The following is a 17,400-nucleotide window of genomic DNA, read 5'->3' as shown; positions in this document are numbered from 1 at the left end:
ATGGCTCAGTAGCGAGACTCACAAAACGTTTGCTTGCAACCGATCTGTAAGTAAAGCATTGGTGAAGTGTATACATTAAATGTCATGTCTATGCATTGTGTGTCCGACTGATCTATCTCTCGAGCTCCATCCCGATACTGCTGTTACCTTACTGGGGTGACGATACACCTGGTAGGTCATGTGGTAGGTCATGTGCTCGGTGTCAGCTGACAGTGTACACATGATGATCACATTCCCCACATCCAGCCGCTGCCTAACCCTCTAGCTCAGTTTATGGTCTGATCTGGACAACTTTGCTTGTCTGTCTTGCATGCTGGCTGCTGTTACGGCTGCCAGTCAAGTACATGCAGTCACCGCACATATCATATATATAGAGATGACCCGCATTGTTGAACAGCTCGACGTGGAATAGCTTCGCCTTATAATAGTTATAATTGAGTTGTGTTTAGCAGAGCTTCTTTTAATCCAAAGCGAGTGCAAGTGTAGTTGAACAATCAAAGTCTCAATATATAACTAATACTAGAGCTACTGCAAACCTGAAGTGCCGCAAAACCCACATTTCCATCAGCAGCTGGGCATGCAGCGATGCAAGGGTTCTTGAAGTGCTACTGATGAGTGTGTTCTTGTTGAAAGACACAACAACAACAGTACTATTGCACTGTTACACAAAACACTCAACAATTGGTTGAATACAAGAGCGAAGGACTTCCCGAGAGTCTTCTTCACCAGCAGTCAAGTTACAAATTAGTTTTAACATTGTATCTAATTAGCAGTAGTCGTAATAGAACATCTTCTAGAATAGACCAGGAAGGGATTTGTTAACTGGCGGGCCTCTCTCCCTCACTCTTCCTCCCTACTTCCCTCTCTCTCTCTCTCTCTCTCTCTCTCTCTCTCTCTCTCTCTCTCTCTCTCTCTCTCTCTCTCTCTCTCTCTCTCCCTCTCTCCCTCTCTCCCTCTCCCTCTGTGGTCAACCTCACCAGGAGCGCAGCGGACAGGGTAGAAATGATGTGGTCGACCGAGGGCCACGGGACACATCCAGCATAGCAGGGTGTGATTATAGGGTTCAGGGGCGGGAGGCGCTGGGGCTCCACGGAGCAGCAGGGACGTGGAGCCCTGGACCAGGGTGGAAACCATCCAGTGGGGGCTTGAGTCTCCCAGAACCTAAAGAACTTCACGGCAACGTGTTGCTCACATTCATATCCCCACCACAAGGGAACGGAAATAAAAAGTATGTTTTAAGTATGTTTTCCTCTCAAAACGTGTGTTCACGTTTTAGTTTAGACCCCCAGTGTAACATGTAAGACGGCGTTCCATCTTCGTGTGTTTGTGTACTTCGGTACTTCTGAGGTGTAGCACGTTGAAGGAGTTGACAAACCCTTTGCGAGTTAAAAGCCACGCACTGTTTTCTTGTGGGAAATGGCAAAGCAAGTTGATATCCTCACAATCAACCACTACATTTGACATGATGTAAAGATTGAACTGCCGCTGCCGCTGCTGGTCTGTCGTTTCCAGATAGGTCCCCAAGTTTACAGACTACAAAGGGAAGCCAAATAATGGCAATATATACCTGAATCCATCTGCATCGGTAGGAAGAAGAGTAATCCAAGGTTACCTTGTCCACGTATCAGACGGTTTCATGGGACTTGATAATGAAATACATCCAACACATAGATAGCCCATGTCCCATGTGTCTGTCACCATGAGCCTTCCTCTATGTGGATACTGTGGAGTCCGTCTCCCTTCAGGTCCATGCTGTCCAATTAGACCTATCAATCAGAGCTGGGGAAACAGAGAGCTCTCTGTGTATTTTCACATGTCACACTTTTTCTTCACACATCTGTGTTTGAAAAGGATTTATTAGTGGAAGAAGAAAGACTTGCGTCCAGTTGTCACTCAATGTCCAGCACAACCTGACTCAATAAAATACAAAGATTAATATATTCCATGACAAAATATAGGATCATTAAAGGAATTATAGACGTCAACTTTCATAAAGTTCTTGAGAAAATAAAATCTCTGAGACAGACTCGGTCCATCTCCTCCTCACTAAGATAAGATAAGAGGACTTTATTGGTCCCAGAGGGCCGTTTCGGTTCGTGAAAATATCTGCAGCATATAAATGAGAGACGTTGCTTAACTGTCGTTCTGACAGGGAACACGTTAATCTGTCTTCCAGAAGTTATCATTCAGAGGGCTGGAGATCTAGGTCCATAACAGAGATGTGTTGTGTTCTATATTCACTGTATGTACTGCATTGTACTGTATCCACTGTATGTAATGTATTTATCTGTATTCACTCAAACAGATACAAAGAATGAATGAAACATGGATGAGGAAAAATCCTTTTTGTATGTAAAAAGTTTAGGGAACAAAATACTGACTTATTATAGTTATTGATGACAGAATAGATTAAATATACATGGATTCATTGGGGTGCTTATATTAATTACTAATTTAAGCGTAGTGGTACTTCTAACCCAGGACTGGATGTACACATAATGCTTTTGTATATATAGTGCTTGTTTCTATTGATAAACCTCTTGGTATATAATCTGCTTCCCATGTAATGTGACAAGAGTTAAAAAAATCCTTGCACAGCAGTCCTCTTGGTCCTGTTCTACCTCCTATGGCCTCAACATTATGTCAATAAAATGAGGTCATGCAAAGCAAAGAACCTTTCTCTGTGTGTGCGTGTGCGTGTGTGTGTCTTGTCACCATGCATGGTGCCCCTTCCCCCATCCACCCTGGTTTGGCTCATGAAATACTTTAATCCCACACTCGCTGGAGGACTCGGGAACACTGGATATTTCCAATGGGAACAACCTCGCTCACTGATGATTTTTGTCTGTTTTTCCCTTTTTTGGTTCCAAGAAAATAGCTGGCAAAGGATTATCTGGCATTCAATAAAAAACAAACTCATTTTACATAGAGCGGGAAGCAATCTTGGTAATTTGAAAAATATGTGTATTGTGCATTATGTGTGTAATTATGTGTGTATGTACAGGTGTGCAAGTGTATGTATCTGTTTATCTGGATCACAGTGGTGTGTGTGTGTGTGTGTGTGTGTGTGTGTGTGTGTGTGTGTGTGTGTGTGTGCGTCAGTATGTTTTCATACTGCAGTCCTCCCACCATACGTCCGGCTCCACTGAGGCCACAGGTCCTACACCACCCTGGCCCGGGCCCTCTGGGCCTGATGCCCTGTCCCCTGGAGGAGGAGAGGTCCCGGCCCCTCTGGGCCTGATGCCCTGTCCCCTGGAGGAGGAGAGGTCCCGGCCCCTCTGGGCCTGAGGCCCTGTCCCCTGGAGGAGGAGAGGTCCCCGGCCCCTCTCAGCCTGAGGCCCTGTCCCCTGGACCACTAAACACATCACATCATTCCATTCCAGATACACAGCTGTCCTTCAAAATGAACGCAACAAAAAAACACATCAGACATTTGCATGTATATGTATGACTGCGTTTATGCGCGCTTGCGTGTGTGTATGTGTGTCTGTGCATGCGTGCAGTGTGTGTCTGTGGGCGTATGTGTGTGTGGGCGCGTATGGGTGGGTGTGTTTGTGGGTGTGTGGGCGCATGTGGGCATGTGTTGGAGCATTAAAATAAATGACAGCATAACTTTAAATTGTCTTGAAACAACATTGTTGTACAGTGAGTTGGATGTTCCATTCTCACCTATGCTTCATTTAAAATGTTACTTCATGTTGTACATGTTGTACACATGCACTGCATAGTTGTATGCAGTGCATGTATGTGTAAGGAGACCCCAAACCTCTGAACAATCACTGCACTGCACTGTAAACATCCTGCATGGAAAACATGGCACCGCTAAATACAGTCGGCTGCTGAGTGCAACCGACAGCGGGAAAAAACAACAAAATGCTGCAACTCTAATTGCAAACATATGTGATCACATTCTTGCTGTTTTTCTCTTGGACACAACAAAGTTACTGAGAGAAACAACCATTTATTCAGACAGTCAGAAATTCAGATTGTGGAAAACACAGTAGTCGCTCTCTCACAGTATCACACAGAGTTAGTTGGAGTGGCATAAGTAAAACAACAGAACTGAATATCCCCCAATGAAACACTATCCCGATAAGAAATTCAGTCGCAGTTATGCCATTTAGATATTTGAATCTAGACTTATGATCTAGAGTCACTGTCAGTGATTGTGAGCATCAGCTTTGTTTTTTCTTTGAAATCCCAATTGCAAAAAAATCCCAATTGTAGTTTAATCAGCCAGGTGAGAACAACAGCAGCTGGCCCTGTTCAGTGCTAATTACAAAGCAGCCACCACTTTATTAGACCATATAAAGCAGGACTCTTGAACTTGACCCGCGCGCCCTGCAAACATGATGTATTTCCCTCCTTTGAGGTCCGAGACCTCAACATACGGGCTGAGAGCAGGGTATGGTATTATGATCAGATGGGGGGGGGGGGGGGGGGACTCATCCGTCAAAATGATTGGAGCAGACACAGACTGGTGGAAAAGTAATCAGACGTGGCACCACGGCACATCTGGTCCGGCCCAGTGACACTTGAATACCTGTTCCGCCTCAGGAACGTGGTCAGAAATGTTTCATATTGAACTGGTTTGGTAGTTGGGAGTGGTGTTGGCAGTGGTGGGGGTGGCTGGGCTGATTCGCTGTATATGCTGCCTTGTAAATCTCTCACACCTCATTCTCACACTTCTTACATAATGTGCTTCCCTGGTTTTGTACCCTCTGTATTGCAATCCAATGCGTCGATGCCCTAGGTATTAGGAAACAATTTACATAGTTCTGATAAGGAATTGAGGGATTGCAGACCAGCATTTAATAATGCATATCTTACATTAATCCTCAAATAAAAATATTTACTTTTCCAAGCAGCCTGCTTTCCAACCGTATTTTGAAGAGGTTCAGCCATGCCAAGTGCCGTCTCAGATGCATGTCTCCATTGTACTTCCTCACTACAGGATGACTAATTAAAAACACAGACAGCACTGCTCCCGGGCTTTGCTGAAAACGCTCTTTACTCTGAACATGCCACTAATTGCCAACAGATCACATATCTGAAGCAGGGTGGAAAAGCTGGTGCCTGATTCGTGGTACATTTGGCATTCTTCTTTCCCATGACTTTCAGCAGCAAGGAGCATTAACCTACAATCTGACAAATGACAGCATGGAGCTGCATGTGTGACACACAAGCCCAGAGGGATTGGTCAGGAGACGCAAGCAGCCACGTTGACATCCCTGTGATCATCATATAGCATGGCATTGGTGACCAATGCAATGTTAAAGGAACATGGAGCACAGAGGAGACCAATAAACCGTAGCTCCGACTAGCCCAGATCCCCTGGATGGGACCGTCACATCTGTTTAGCACATTTGTTTCGCGCCAAGGTTTACGTGAGCGAAGCATTGTGTGTATATCATCCTTGGCCACCTTCCCGAGATTTAGACAGATGGCTGCAGGCAAGTCTGATGAATACAACCTCAGAGGGAGGAATTAGTTGAAACACTTTCTATCAAGACTCAAGACTTTTTTATGGACGTATAAACGTTGGTTATAAAGAAGCTTTGCAGACGATAAGAGATGGTTGTAATGTGTATGTTTTCCAAGGCCATTCTTCGTTTGCTATGGACCTCATCCTTTGCTCTTACTCCCTCGTTTATGATACATGGTAACACATGGAAGAACTTAGCCTGTGTTTTCTCATGGAGATTCTTTTGAGCTATAATTCTGAATCTGAAAAAAAAAAAAAATCTGCTGTACATGAATCCTCTGGCACCTCAGAGTCCTGTTATCTGAACACGTTAATCCTCAACTGATATGAATGATGGTGGCCGCCAGGCGGTCACTCGGCAGAAAGCTATAAGGCCAGACAGAGGTTGTGCCCCCTACTGTTCCACAATGTCCACTCCCTAAAATGGCTCTGATGGAATGACTAATTAGGTGAAGGAAGTAAGATACATTTTCTTAGTTGCTTTGATTCAATAGATTAAATTGATCTAATTTCAAAGGTGCCATTATTTATAGCATAGCGGCACCTTGGAAATCACCTTAGAAATTAAATTGTTGTGTAATTTATATTAATTTATACAAACTAACACATTAGCCATCTCAAAAGCAAACAAGATGTTATTTTCAGTAATTATATTTGCATCCAAATAATAATAAAGAAATTATAAAGAAACAATTTTGACTAATCAAACAATGGACAGTATTGTATTTGAGTGCTCAGCACCATATTTTAATGACAAAAAAATATCATTCAATCAATCCAACTTTTAAAAAAAAGAACACTGAGTAACCTCAACAAGTGAAACAATTTCCTGGACTTTTGTATGCACTATGTACAGTAACTGGCACAACAAGGCCAGTGTGGATAGAAGTCAACTGTAACTCCAGAAAGGATTACATATGAACGTATGCTGATGAACATCGTTGTCCCCTCACATACTTTGAACAAATCATAACCACTGTAAATTAAATAGTAATGGGTTCAATTAATTATGGTTAAACTATAGGGAGCATGAGAACATTACTGGACCATAAAAGGACTCTGTTGTGATTGAACCTGGTCCCTGATACACCTCACCTCACCCATGTATGGTTTCTCGTGATGCAGAGTGGCACATCCAGATAACGACCTTAATAAAACCCTGGATGGACCCTTCTGCTACACACAACGCCCGCCAGTACCACAATGCATCACATTTTCAGAAAAAGAAGTGTGGATTTTGATCCTGCAAATCAAACATATAGTAATTTCGTATAAATGCTAGCACAACATAACATACATGTGTCCAGCACAGAAAAAATAAAAAAATGATATTCCAATAAGGACATCCAAATCCTTCAACGAATCCATCAGCCTAGAGCTCCTTCTTTGAAATCCCACCATGGCTCAATCCTTCGAGAAATGTTTAAGTATTTTTGTTTGTTTATAACGTGTATAATGACATAAGATCAAATGTTGCTTCAGTTAATCCTACTATGAAATGATATGAATGTAAGCATCAGCAACAAAAGTATAAGAATATAAAAGTAGTGCACTGGAGGACCAACAAAGTGATTCACTCCCCATATCAGAGGCTCACACAGTCCAAACCAATGGCAGGACCTTATTCATCTTACTGAATGCACGGACATTACATAACAAACAGTCCTAAATGTCCCTCCTAGGTGTCTAAGATGCTCTTTGAAAGACACAGCCGGGGTTGTTAAAAAACAGCGATAACACAGAGTGAGTGTGGTACTTTAGTCCCTTAAGGTCTTGGTGAGGCCCTTCTTGAGCCGGGGGGTCCCCTGGTCCTGGCGGGTGTCCTGGTCTGGGTGGGCCTGAGGGTGTGCCTGGTAGAGCTGCTTGAGGCTGTGGGTCTGCTGTTCCTTGACGGTGGTCTCTTGCCTGGCCTGCCGCAGCAGTCGCTTCAGGGTCTTCACCTTCTCCCTCAGGTGTCCGTTGGCCTTCTCCAGGGTCCTCACCTTCACCGAGAGGGTCCTCACCTCCTCCTCTTCCTCAAACAGGGCCTTCTGCACTGCCGAGCAGAGCAGCTGCCCAGAAGAAAGAGCCATTACTTATGATTGGCCAATGATTCATGCAGATGGTTCAGTGTAAGGGGCCAATTGGGCCAATGTAAATATTGAATTAAAGGCCGTGTTGCATGGTTCATTTTCCAACGAATTTGCACAATTTGCTTGTTGGTAATAAACTTTTCAACTGTTATCCATTGTATTTGATGTTGTTGGGTATCACAAAACGGAATGTAATACAAAAAGATAAGTACTATTTTAGCGGTTTGTAATTGATTCTCATTTCCCCCACAATGCATTGCATTACGTCACGTTGGGGAGACGACAGACCGAAGTCCGCCTTGAGACCCTTGAGACGCGTAAAGAGAAACTAGTAAGAGAGTGTTCAGCAGATTATACAGATAAATACAAAGATATATAGATTGCCTAGATAGATAGACAGACAGACAGACAGACAGACAGACACAGACAGACAGACAGACAGACAGACAGACAGACAGACAGACAGACAGACAGACAGACAGACAGACAGACAGACAGACAGACAGACAGACAGACAGACAGACAGACAGACAGACAGACAGACAGACAGACAGACAGACAGACAGACAGACAGACAGATAGATAGACAGATATACAGATAGAGAGGCAGACAGCCAGATAGCTAGATAGCTAAATATATAGAAATATATAAAAAATGTTACAATTTAGTCAATTTATATAGTCAATTTATTTAAGCTCTCAACAGCATAAGCATACAGAGATTTACACAGTTCAAAGCCAGTCTGCATGAACTTTATGAGAACTGGATGGCAGGGGATGCGGAAAAGTAATACACCGCAGGAGGGGAACATGAGAGCCCCAGCTCGTCACATACTAGTAGCCTGGGTGCTCAAAGAGTGGAACAAGCTGGATACGGAGCAGGTGAAAAACTCCTTCAAGGTGTGTGCGTGCGTGCGTGCGAGCGTGCGTGCGTGCGTGCCACTCTCTTCAAACCTGCCCGAGAGTTCAATGTCGTCATGGCTGTTACGTCTTTCTGACCAACCGCAGTACAAGGCCCACCTGGGCTATACACCACTTGGGGAGGAGCTGCTCAGTTACGCCCCTCTGCACATATCGACTTGGTTGCGACGTTTGTGAGTGTTGCGTGTCTTGAGTGAGTGAGAGGAAGCAGTTGCACACCTCAGGCTGCCGGACCGCGCAGCAAGGAACTTTTACAAAAGCAATATTGTTTCCCGAAGTAATCAGCCCGGCGGCCCCGAAACGTTAATGGCTCACCAGGAATTCTCCTGACTCTCCCGATTACCACTCCTACACTGTATGCACTGCTGTTCGTAGACTAGCTCCAGCGCTCGTTGATATGATAAACTCACCAGGACACTTCACCAACTCTCCACTCACTCTCCTCTGACCATGCATTTAATTGGCTTTCATGGCCATCAGTTCTCTGCAATTCATCGTTCGCCCTCTCACGTCTGACAGGTTCGAAATGATACGACTGCGGGCCATCATGCATGTTATTTGTGGTTCATGCCACCTCTTCCTCATTCCAGTTAGATGCCATAGTTCTAGTACTAGGCTGAGGCTACCTTCCACCACGTCTCCCCAACGTGACGTCACCGCCGAATTGCGTTAAAAGAACTGGATGCATCCTTGGTAGTAACCAAAAACTGTAATCCAAAAACGACAAAACTGGACTTTAACACCATTTTCGGAGAAATTTTTTAATGATACACATATCTTGAGTGCTTCATTTACCCTCGAAATCGACAGTGGTGGCTAACCTGCAACACAGCCTTTGTCTTTGGCGTATAATTAGGTTATATGAAGTGAATGCTGGTACAACCTGTTGACCCTTTTGATTTTCATTAATCATGCAAAAGCTTGTTCATTAATCATCAGCAAGGATGACATATACTGGCATATGCCAGATCACTATACAAACACTGACGGAGTGTTATTTTGGGCTGACGACCAATCATAACAGCCCAAACCTAACCCTATTTCCCATGCTAGGAACAACTGAATCTGATATGATCCTTTTTCTCACTTTCGCTACAGCATCGAAGCCAATCTGAGGTTAAAGGCAAGAGTCAGTACATACATACATACACAACTCAACCCAAGTCGAACTCAATTCCAATATTGATTTCCTAGTTTAAAATAGTGCAGCATGTATTGGTGCACATGAAAGAAAGAAGACATTTCTTCTATTCTACATTTCTTGCCAGAGTCTACAATAAGTTGGTGCCCGGCTCTCGTCTGTAGAAAAGGCCAGGTGGTTCTCAATGCATGGCCGCCTCTCAGATGGGTGTAGATTTCCTTTTCCGATCCCAGTACTGCCACATGGGTCAGATAGAATCACGGCAGAACATTTGACTCGTATAACTGTGGGATAGGGTTTGAGGAAATGTAAAATATGTGCTGCCGGCCGCCTTCCCATATTGCTGATTAGTATCAGTTCTTTTTTTTTTCTACCACGCTTTATCATACTTGCTATTACTTATGCCACACGGACCTCTGAAACTGAGCAATCTCTGACCTATACGGCACAATAAGGCACTATAAAGAATATAAAGTCTTACCTCTGTGGAAGTGATCACACATCACCCATGAGGCAAGCTATTTCCCAAAGGAGAATGCCTGTTTGTTAGCACGAATCCCGCTACAGAAAGCTGGGTGTTCTTCGGTCACAGGTTTGAATTTCATTCAAGGAGTCAATCTACAGATGGTTTCAATCCCTGTCTACCCTGATGTATTTTTCCGTCTAAGCTCCTGTGTGGACAAATACTTGGATAATTGGCCTTGGGAAAGCCCAGAGACGGAGCTTGAGATGCGGTGAGGAAATACAGCATTGACCTGCCTATTCTGTGGTTACTGCAACACTGGAAAGCAGCAATCTCAATGAAGCAAAGCATTACCAATACTTTTGTTGGAATGGAAGGCTTACCTGGTATTAATGTTCTAAAACTAAACTTAACTTCAACAACTCATCATGAAGGCAAGGATAGAATTGTAGGAATAGGATTAACCAGGGGATGTTGTACCAGACAACCCTAATTATTTTCCATTCCTATTCATGTCTATAATCCATAATCAATCCCAAATGTCATAAAGAAATCAAGGACATTTTGGAAAACCTGTGCATCCTTTGCAGGATGGTGAACCAATTTCTGGTTCATAAGGGACTTCATAAGAGGAGGCAGATGTTTCTCTGCACTACAACTGTTCACCAGAGTCTGGTAACTCTTAATCTGTACAGCATGCCAGCCATTACAAAACGCTGAGCATGAGAAGATCCAAATATGTTCACTGCATGCATCATAATTATTGACAGTTGTTATAAGATGGCTGATAAGATGCTGCTGTACTGTTGCCATAAAGTTGTGTTTAATGGTTTGTTGCTGTTGGGAGTTCTTTTTGACTGAGCCAAAAGAGAAAAATAAAAGTGTTTGTAAGGAACAAGCTTTTAAGGCATGTTTCTATTCAGCAGAGCTGGTGGTTGATTCTCACCACAGCACAGGCAGGTTTCACCAACTTCATACTCATGCATTGGACGCTGCATGAGGCGATCACGCAAAGGTTGATGTCAAGTCTATTATCCGTTCTTGCGTAGAGGAAGTTAAAACAAACGTGTTTTTCTTTAGTTCAGGAGAACCCTAAGCATGACATGAACCAGCTGTCTGGGTCAGCTCATACGGCTCTGAGTGTAATCAGAGTCCCCGGTAGAGGGGTCATTAATGGAAAACTGAACCACATTTTTATCATCTTTTCCAAGAGAGATCCTGATTTATTTTGGATTGTTTTCTCTTCCAAATAATCAGCGACATAGAAGGAAGGCAGAGCAGGGAAGACGGAGCGATGTCAATGCCGAGATAGTGCTACTAAATCCTCTGAATGTGAAACTCAATACTTTAGCGGTTCAGACGACCATTGTGCTTCTCACCCTGCTGTCCTCCTGAGCCTCCCACTCGGGGCTGTAGGTGTGGACCTGCGTCCCGGCCGTGCAGTTGGAGAACTGGAAGAGGCTGGAGAACATGTGGTGGCTCTCGGCCGTGTCGGGGAAGATGGGGTCCTGGAAGTTGACCCCATGGGGAAGGATGCTGTAGTTCTCATCCATCCTGGGGGGGAATCGGCAGGTAGTTATGGAGATGGTTGGATTGCAAGTGATTGCATAGATACGTGCATAAAATTCATGCACAGAGTAACACCCAGTGCATGTGAGAAACATACAGTACGTCAATAAGAACTGAATAGTGGTAAAAGTTTGGATGGAAGCAGGAACACCATTCCATGCATGAATCATTATTAACTGGTTCTGCCTCTAGAGGCCCATTCAGTCTCGTTCGACAATGTGTTGAAATCATTGCACAAATGTGTGTATTTCTTCAAAAAATTACCTCTCCATATATTTGTGTAACAGTGCACAACGTATCTGGAATTTCAGTGTGTAGATTCAAATGATGCCTTTTTTATATTATTTTCCTTAAAAATAAGATTCAGTCAAGAGTAAGATAAAAAGAGTGACATTTGTTTGTTGGGGGCATTCATCTAGGTGAAGGTTAACACAACAAGTTTAAGCAATGTAAGCAATGCAAAGCAGGTAGTGTGATAATACTCCTCACCAAACATTTAAAACAAACGTATAGCCAATTTAAGTTTTTATTTAGAAGCTTAATGGCATTGGATGAGGGTAAGGCAGAGACCTTCATGTGAATAGGCTCTGCCTGGTACATATCTTCTCCTCCACTATAGAGGGAGTAGGAGAGGAAGTCTTAGAAGCAGCATGGCTCCCATCCATCTGGATCCCATCTAGGGTCCCTTGTGGGACATCAAAAGCTTGACTAACCCTGTCCAGTCCATCATCACTCTGGGTCTCTCAAGCCTGGGTGTGTGTATGAGTGCGTGCGGGTGTACATGTGTGTGTCTGTGTGTTTGCATTTGAATCTGTGCGTAGTACGTGTGTGTAAATGAATGCAGGGCGCACGTGTGTTTGAGCACACACAGGCTGAGTGTTTGTATACTTGATTTACTATACTTGAAATATACAAACACACCTTCCTATGTTTTCCATGTTTGTATAATCCTTAATTGTTTTATTTTGGCTTGTGGGGCTTCTCATAATACAAATCAAATTTCTAGACCTCGCAACTCAGATAAGCTATGACTTCATTGTGTTGAAAGTTGTGCATCACGAAGGGGTGCAGTGTGATCTTTATTGGTTATAACAAGTCTCATGAACTCCTCCAACAGCATCTCACACACAAGACTACATGAACCCAACAATCATGGTATACTCCCAACACAAATGTAGCACACAATCTCCCATTATCCAACAGAGAAAATGGTAACCCTTTTATAAAATACAGAAACCACTTGTGGCATTTTGAAAATATCTCCATGCCACATTCATAAACACTTGAGGTATTTTTAACTCCTTTAAATGAAAGCTGATGTTTTTCTTTCTAGCTGGCCTGACCTCCTGACACTGGTCTTAATCTCAAGGGAGTAAATTACAGACTAGGAAGCAACAGACCGACGGCTCCTTCCCGGTCCACTGGGAGACCCCAACATGTATTTTTCCTCCGTGCTTCAGTCTGACCAACACTGGCTCAGGGCTTTTTATCAGTGATTGATTGGGGAGGGTTATTTTGGTCTGGGAAGATGTTTTTGGGGATATTTTATCGCAGGAAATGGAACTCACTGGAGATTACAGAGCAAATGAATAAACTCTTGCTTTTTGATCCAAGGCCTTATTCTCAGTGTTGCAAATGAAAACAATAAAACACTCTATGTGTAGGATTTATTTTTTATTTTTCAGATTTATCTGTGTTTTTTCTTTTGACTCAGTTGGACTTTGTCTTGCTGACTGAAAACAAATATGCAAAAAAAGATTGCACGTTTGCATGGACTCGTTGATTTAAGTTGACCCTGCCTCCGAGATTCATCCCGTTGCTTGCTGTTGAGTTTGCACTGTCTGTCCTAAATGACCGTAGTACACTTGTAACAACAGTGAAGATAAATCTCATGGAGAAGCTGGCGTACCAAGGATGCATACAGGCTTACTTTGTAAACATTAGGGGTCAAACCCACAAGACTTTTGGCTGGGACTTAAACTCCTTGGAACCCTACACCACCCCCTTTCAAAGTGAGGTCATCACACCATACCTAGCATGGTACTCTTACTCATAAAACCCTGACCGAAAACCTCTCGCTGACGTCCTTCATCATTCACACTGTGAATTGTGAATATGTGCCTGTCTGAGAATTCACTGCATCCTCCAAATGTTCCTGGCCATTTTTCAGGCCCCATTATGGAATTGAAAGAGGACCTCCGTGGTGAAGGTGGGCGTCTGAATGCCTTTGCAAGCCTGAGCCTTTATTGTAGGGTTACCCAGCCGACCGGCTGACACATGAGTTCTATGGGTCCTGATGAGTTTGACTCAGGACGCTGACGCATGTAAGAGGGAGGAGGAGGCCATCATATCAAAAGCCATTGTCAGGCTAACACTGGAGTTCAGACTCCTTCAGCTCTACTTCCAATCTGCCTTGCTCTGTTATCCTGCAGGCTGCGACGCAGCCCGGGCGAGGTCCTATGGAAAGAGCTTGGTCCACAAGAACAAATGCATATTGAAACAAAAATATGCTTTTGTGTTTGTGTCATAACAACGATCCCTTGCCTCCCGGGTACCAAATCGACCAAAGATTAAACGATACAGATGTGCTGAGGAGTTCACCAATTCTATTTTAGTGGATAGGCTATAGTGTGAGAGAAGGTTACAGTTTATAAGAACCCTTTAATCCCTCATCACTGCTATTGCAATCATCAAAACGCTTTCTCTTCTCCAAATGGGGTTCATGTTATTTAGGGTTAGGCCTATACAATTCTACCACAGGACACACACATGCACGCACACGCACACGCGCACACACACACACACACACACACACACACACACACACACACACACACACACACACACACACACACACACACACACACACACACACACACACACACACACACACACACGCATTGAAACATGGCCAAATAAATTCGCTACCCAAATATTCAACATTCATGGCAGCCAGATGTTTAGTTACATGAAGTAGGGCAGGGCAAACAATCGGACATGATGAAAATATATCGACCAAGGTGTTTCAGCAGTAGACATATCAGCATGATGGAAATCAATCAACAAGGTGTTTCAGCAGTAGACATTTAGTTTGACGAAAAGTTTGGGTCAGCAACACTCTGACTCAGAATTGTACCCAGCATTGCACATTCCACATGAAGGCCTGTTCATTTACCAATAGGATGAGGTTGAAACCCTTACGTTGAGCAGATTCATGCATGTATTTATCATCCTGGGTGGTGGGGGTAGCCTCAAGAAACACATGTATTACAATATACAAGTATATTTCAACATTTCAATATTCAAAATGTGGCGATCGAATGCAGGGCAAAGCTTGTCGGGTTTGTTTTACCTTAGGAAGAAATAATAGGAGTTGTTCTCTGTGACGCTGTAGGTGAAGCATTGGAAGTAGCCCAGCCCGGTGACGTTGAGCCGGGACCCGGCGGGGATCTCCAGCATGCTACCCCAGGCCTGGTCGCAGAGCAGCTCCACCTCGGCGGTGTAAAACAGATCCGGGTCGTGCCTCCAGGGAAGAGAGTTGTACACGCTGTACGACTCCTGGTGCAGCGCGAGCACCTTGGCGAACACGATGATCTCCGCGAGTTCAGCGCGGCACGCCTCGGTCTGGGGTCTCCAGTCCCCGGCCAGCTGACACCCAAGGCCCACCTCCACATGCACCACTGCTAAGATAAACGTTACAATTATCCACATCTTCAGTGATCATTTAACTTTAACACACTAAGGAAAGTCTCCTACACGGTTGGGGATGATTAAGGTTCTGCAACCGTCCGGCGACCCGCGGGGTTTCTATCCAATAGCGCTGATTAAATAGAAGAAACAATTGAAATAAATGTGAACAGAAACACAACGGGATGTAAAACGGGTCCCTTTGTCTTCCTCCAGTCCACTTTAACGCTAAAAAAAAGATTAGTCTGATTACACTAACCAGCATCTAATCAGCCCCTCGCGTATCCGACACATTTTCATATTTGTGATTCTAGCGCAGCAGCCCGAGCTAAAGTTTCCCCAAACACCGCTGTGCTATCAGGGAGCATTTAGATGATGACTGAAATGAGTCACCCTGATCCCTTTAGAAAGTAAAATACATGATACAGTACTGATTTGGATTAGCAATTAAAAATGAGGGCATTTGACGCCCCCTCGTGGCACTAAAATATATTCACACACACACAAACCCACGGACGCACGCACGCACGCACACACACACACACACACACACACACACACACACACACACACACACACACACACACACACACACACACACACACACACACACACACACAGTCACACACACACACACACACACACACACACACACACACACACACACACACACACACACACACACACACACAGACAGACAGACTGACAGACAGACAGACACACCATCAACTCAGGGCCCATCGCAGCAAGGGCCATCCTGCAGGTCCCTGAGCAGATGAGGGAAAGAGTAAAGGTGCCAGACAGTACCCCTGTTTGAAAGGGTAGAATGCAGAGGTGAGTGTTTGTTAGCCAGTATGTGCTGGTAGTTATCTGTATTGATATAGATCATTTAAGTCTTAAGACTAGACTTTGATGAAAAGATTCGGAAGTTCCCCAAGGATACCTTATAGTTCAGTGAATCGCAGTATTTAATACTTTTTTATAATGATGTCAAGTTTACTTCACAAGCAATGTGCTTTGCACTTGGGGACATATCAAATAGTAGTGCTGTCGAGGACAAGCAGGCTCACTGGGTAAGCCAGTGGGGGTTGGGGGTGTGGCTCTGAGCAGCTTGCCGCCAGGGTACCATGCGCTCATGTTTACAGTGGATGTATTGCAATGGCGAGGTGCAGACAGCCTTTGGCCGTGTTCTGTAAATATTCTAGAATAGTCTGGGTGCTCCGGCGGGAGTCATGGAGCTCTACATCTAAATAATATCATATTATGCATAGATATCTATGTCATATAATATATATTATCATGGCCAAAAGCTGAAGTAGACTGAACCGCGACATGGAGGAGAAAGGGATTGTTGCCCGCGATTGTCTCCCGCCGGAGCCTCGCTGCCCGCGCCGAGGCGTGGTGCCCCGGCAGCGGGCAGCGGGGCTCCAGCGGGAGAGACAATCGCGGGCAACAATCCCTTTCTCCACCATGTCGCGGTGCAAGTACTTCAGGGAGTCAAAGCCATAGTTCCTTTCCCCCAATTCCTTCTCAACCATGGCTGAGATAACCCCCACTACGAGTCTCGTTGTGGAATTACCAGAGACGTCATAGAACCCGACTTGTTATGCGCAATAACACCAACAGCAGAACGGTTATCCCAATAACCAAGAATTGTACAACAGTCGTAGCTCATTGTCTCATTGGCGGGCCAAATTCTCTGGGCGGGCAAAGCAGAGAAGGGGAGGTAACCTGGCACCTTATGACGACATATGGGGCCAAATTCGAAATTGGAGCGCCTGAGCTTTCATTTTTCAAAGGCGGAGAAGGATACCTAGTGCTCTTTTTACACCTAACGCCTTTACTAGCTACTGGGGTACCATAGGCAGGCTAGGGGAACTCATATCAATGTTAGAAAATATCATAAAGTGAAATGTTCATGCCATGGGACCTTTAAAAACCTGTTTGGATCAACCATTAAAACTACCTTTGGCGCCCCCAAGCGGCACCACGACATTCTTGCATGTGTGGTTAATTTGACAATGAATGCAATGCAACTGCACTGACTGTATCATACAGTCAG

General features: G+C 44.3%; 1 protein-coding gene across 1 annotated transcript; it reads right to left on the bottom strand.

Moving 5' to 3' along the window:
• Positions 1-6,208: 6,208 nt before the first annotated feature.
• Positions 6,209-15,729, bottom strand: ccdc3b (coiled-coil domain containing 3b). Its single transcript, XM_056581176.1, has 3 exons — positions 15,004-15,729; positions 11,462-11,636; positions 6,209-7,536 (listed from the first exon to the last, which is right to left on the bottom strand). Exons 1-3 carry the CDS (start codon positions 15,360-15,362, stop codon positions 7,243-7,245), a joined length of 828 nt encoding a protein of 275 aa, XP_056437151.1. The 5' UTR covers positions 15,363-15,729; the 3' UTR covers positions 6,209-7,242.
• Between the last annotated feature and the right edge of the window lie 1,671 nt (positions 15,730-17,400).

This window comes from Gadus chalcogrammus, chromosome 1, assembly GCF_026213295.1.
Source record: "Gadus chalcogrammus isolate NIFS_2021 chromosome 1, NIFS_Gcha_1.0, whole genome shotgun sequence".
NCBI lineage: Eukaryota > Metazoa > Chordata > Actinopteri > Gadiformes > Gadidae > Gadus > Gadus chalcogrammus.
This window is presented reverse-complemented; position numbering and strand designations above follow the sequence as displayed.

Bases quoted from the DNA above. Each gene is read 5' to 3' on its own strand.
- ccdc3b (XM_056581176.1), bottom strand. From the start codon at position 15,362: ATGTGGATAATTGTAACGTTTATCTTAGCAGTGGTGCATGTGGAGGTG. The intron at 11,637-15,003 runs GTAAAACAAACC...ATTCCCCCCCAG, and splicing joins TCCTATTATTTCTTCCTAAG to GATGGATGAGAACTACAGCA. The intron at 7,537-11,461 runs GTGAGAAGCACA...TCTTCTGGGCAG, and splicing joins AGGCTCAGGAGGACAGCAGG to CTGCTCTGCTCGGCAGTGCA.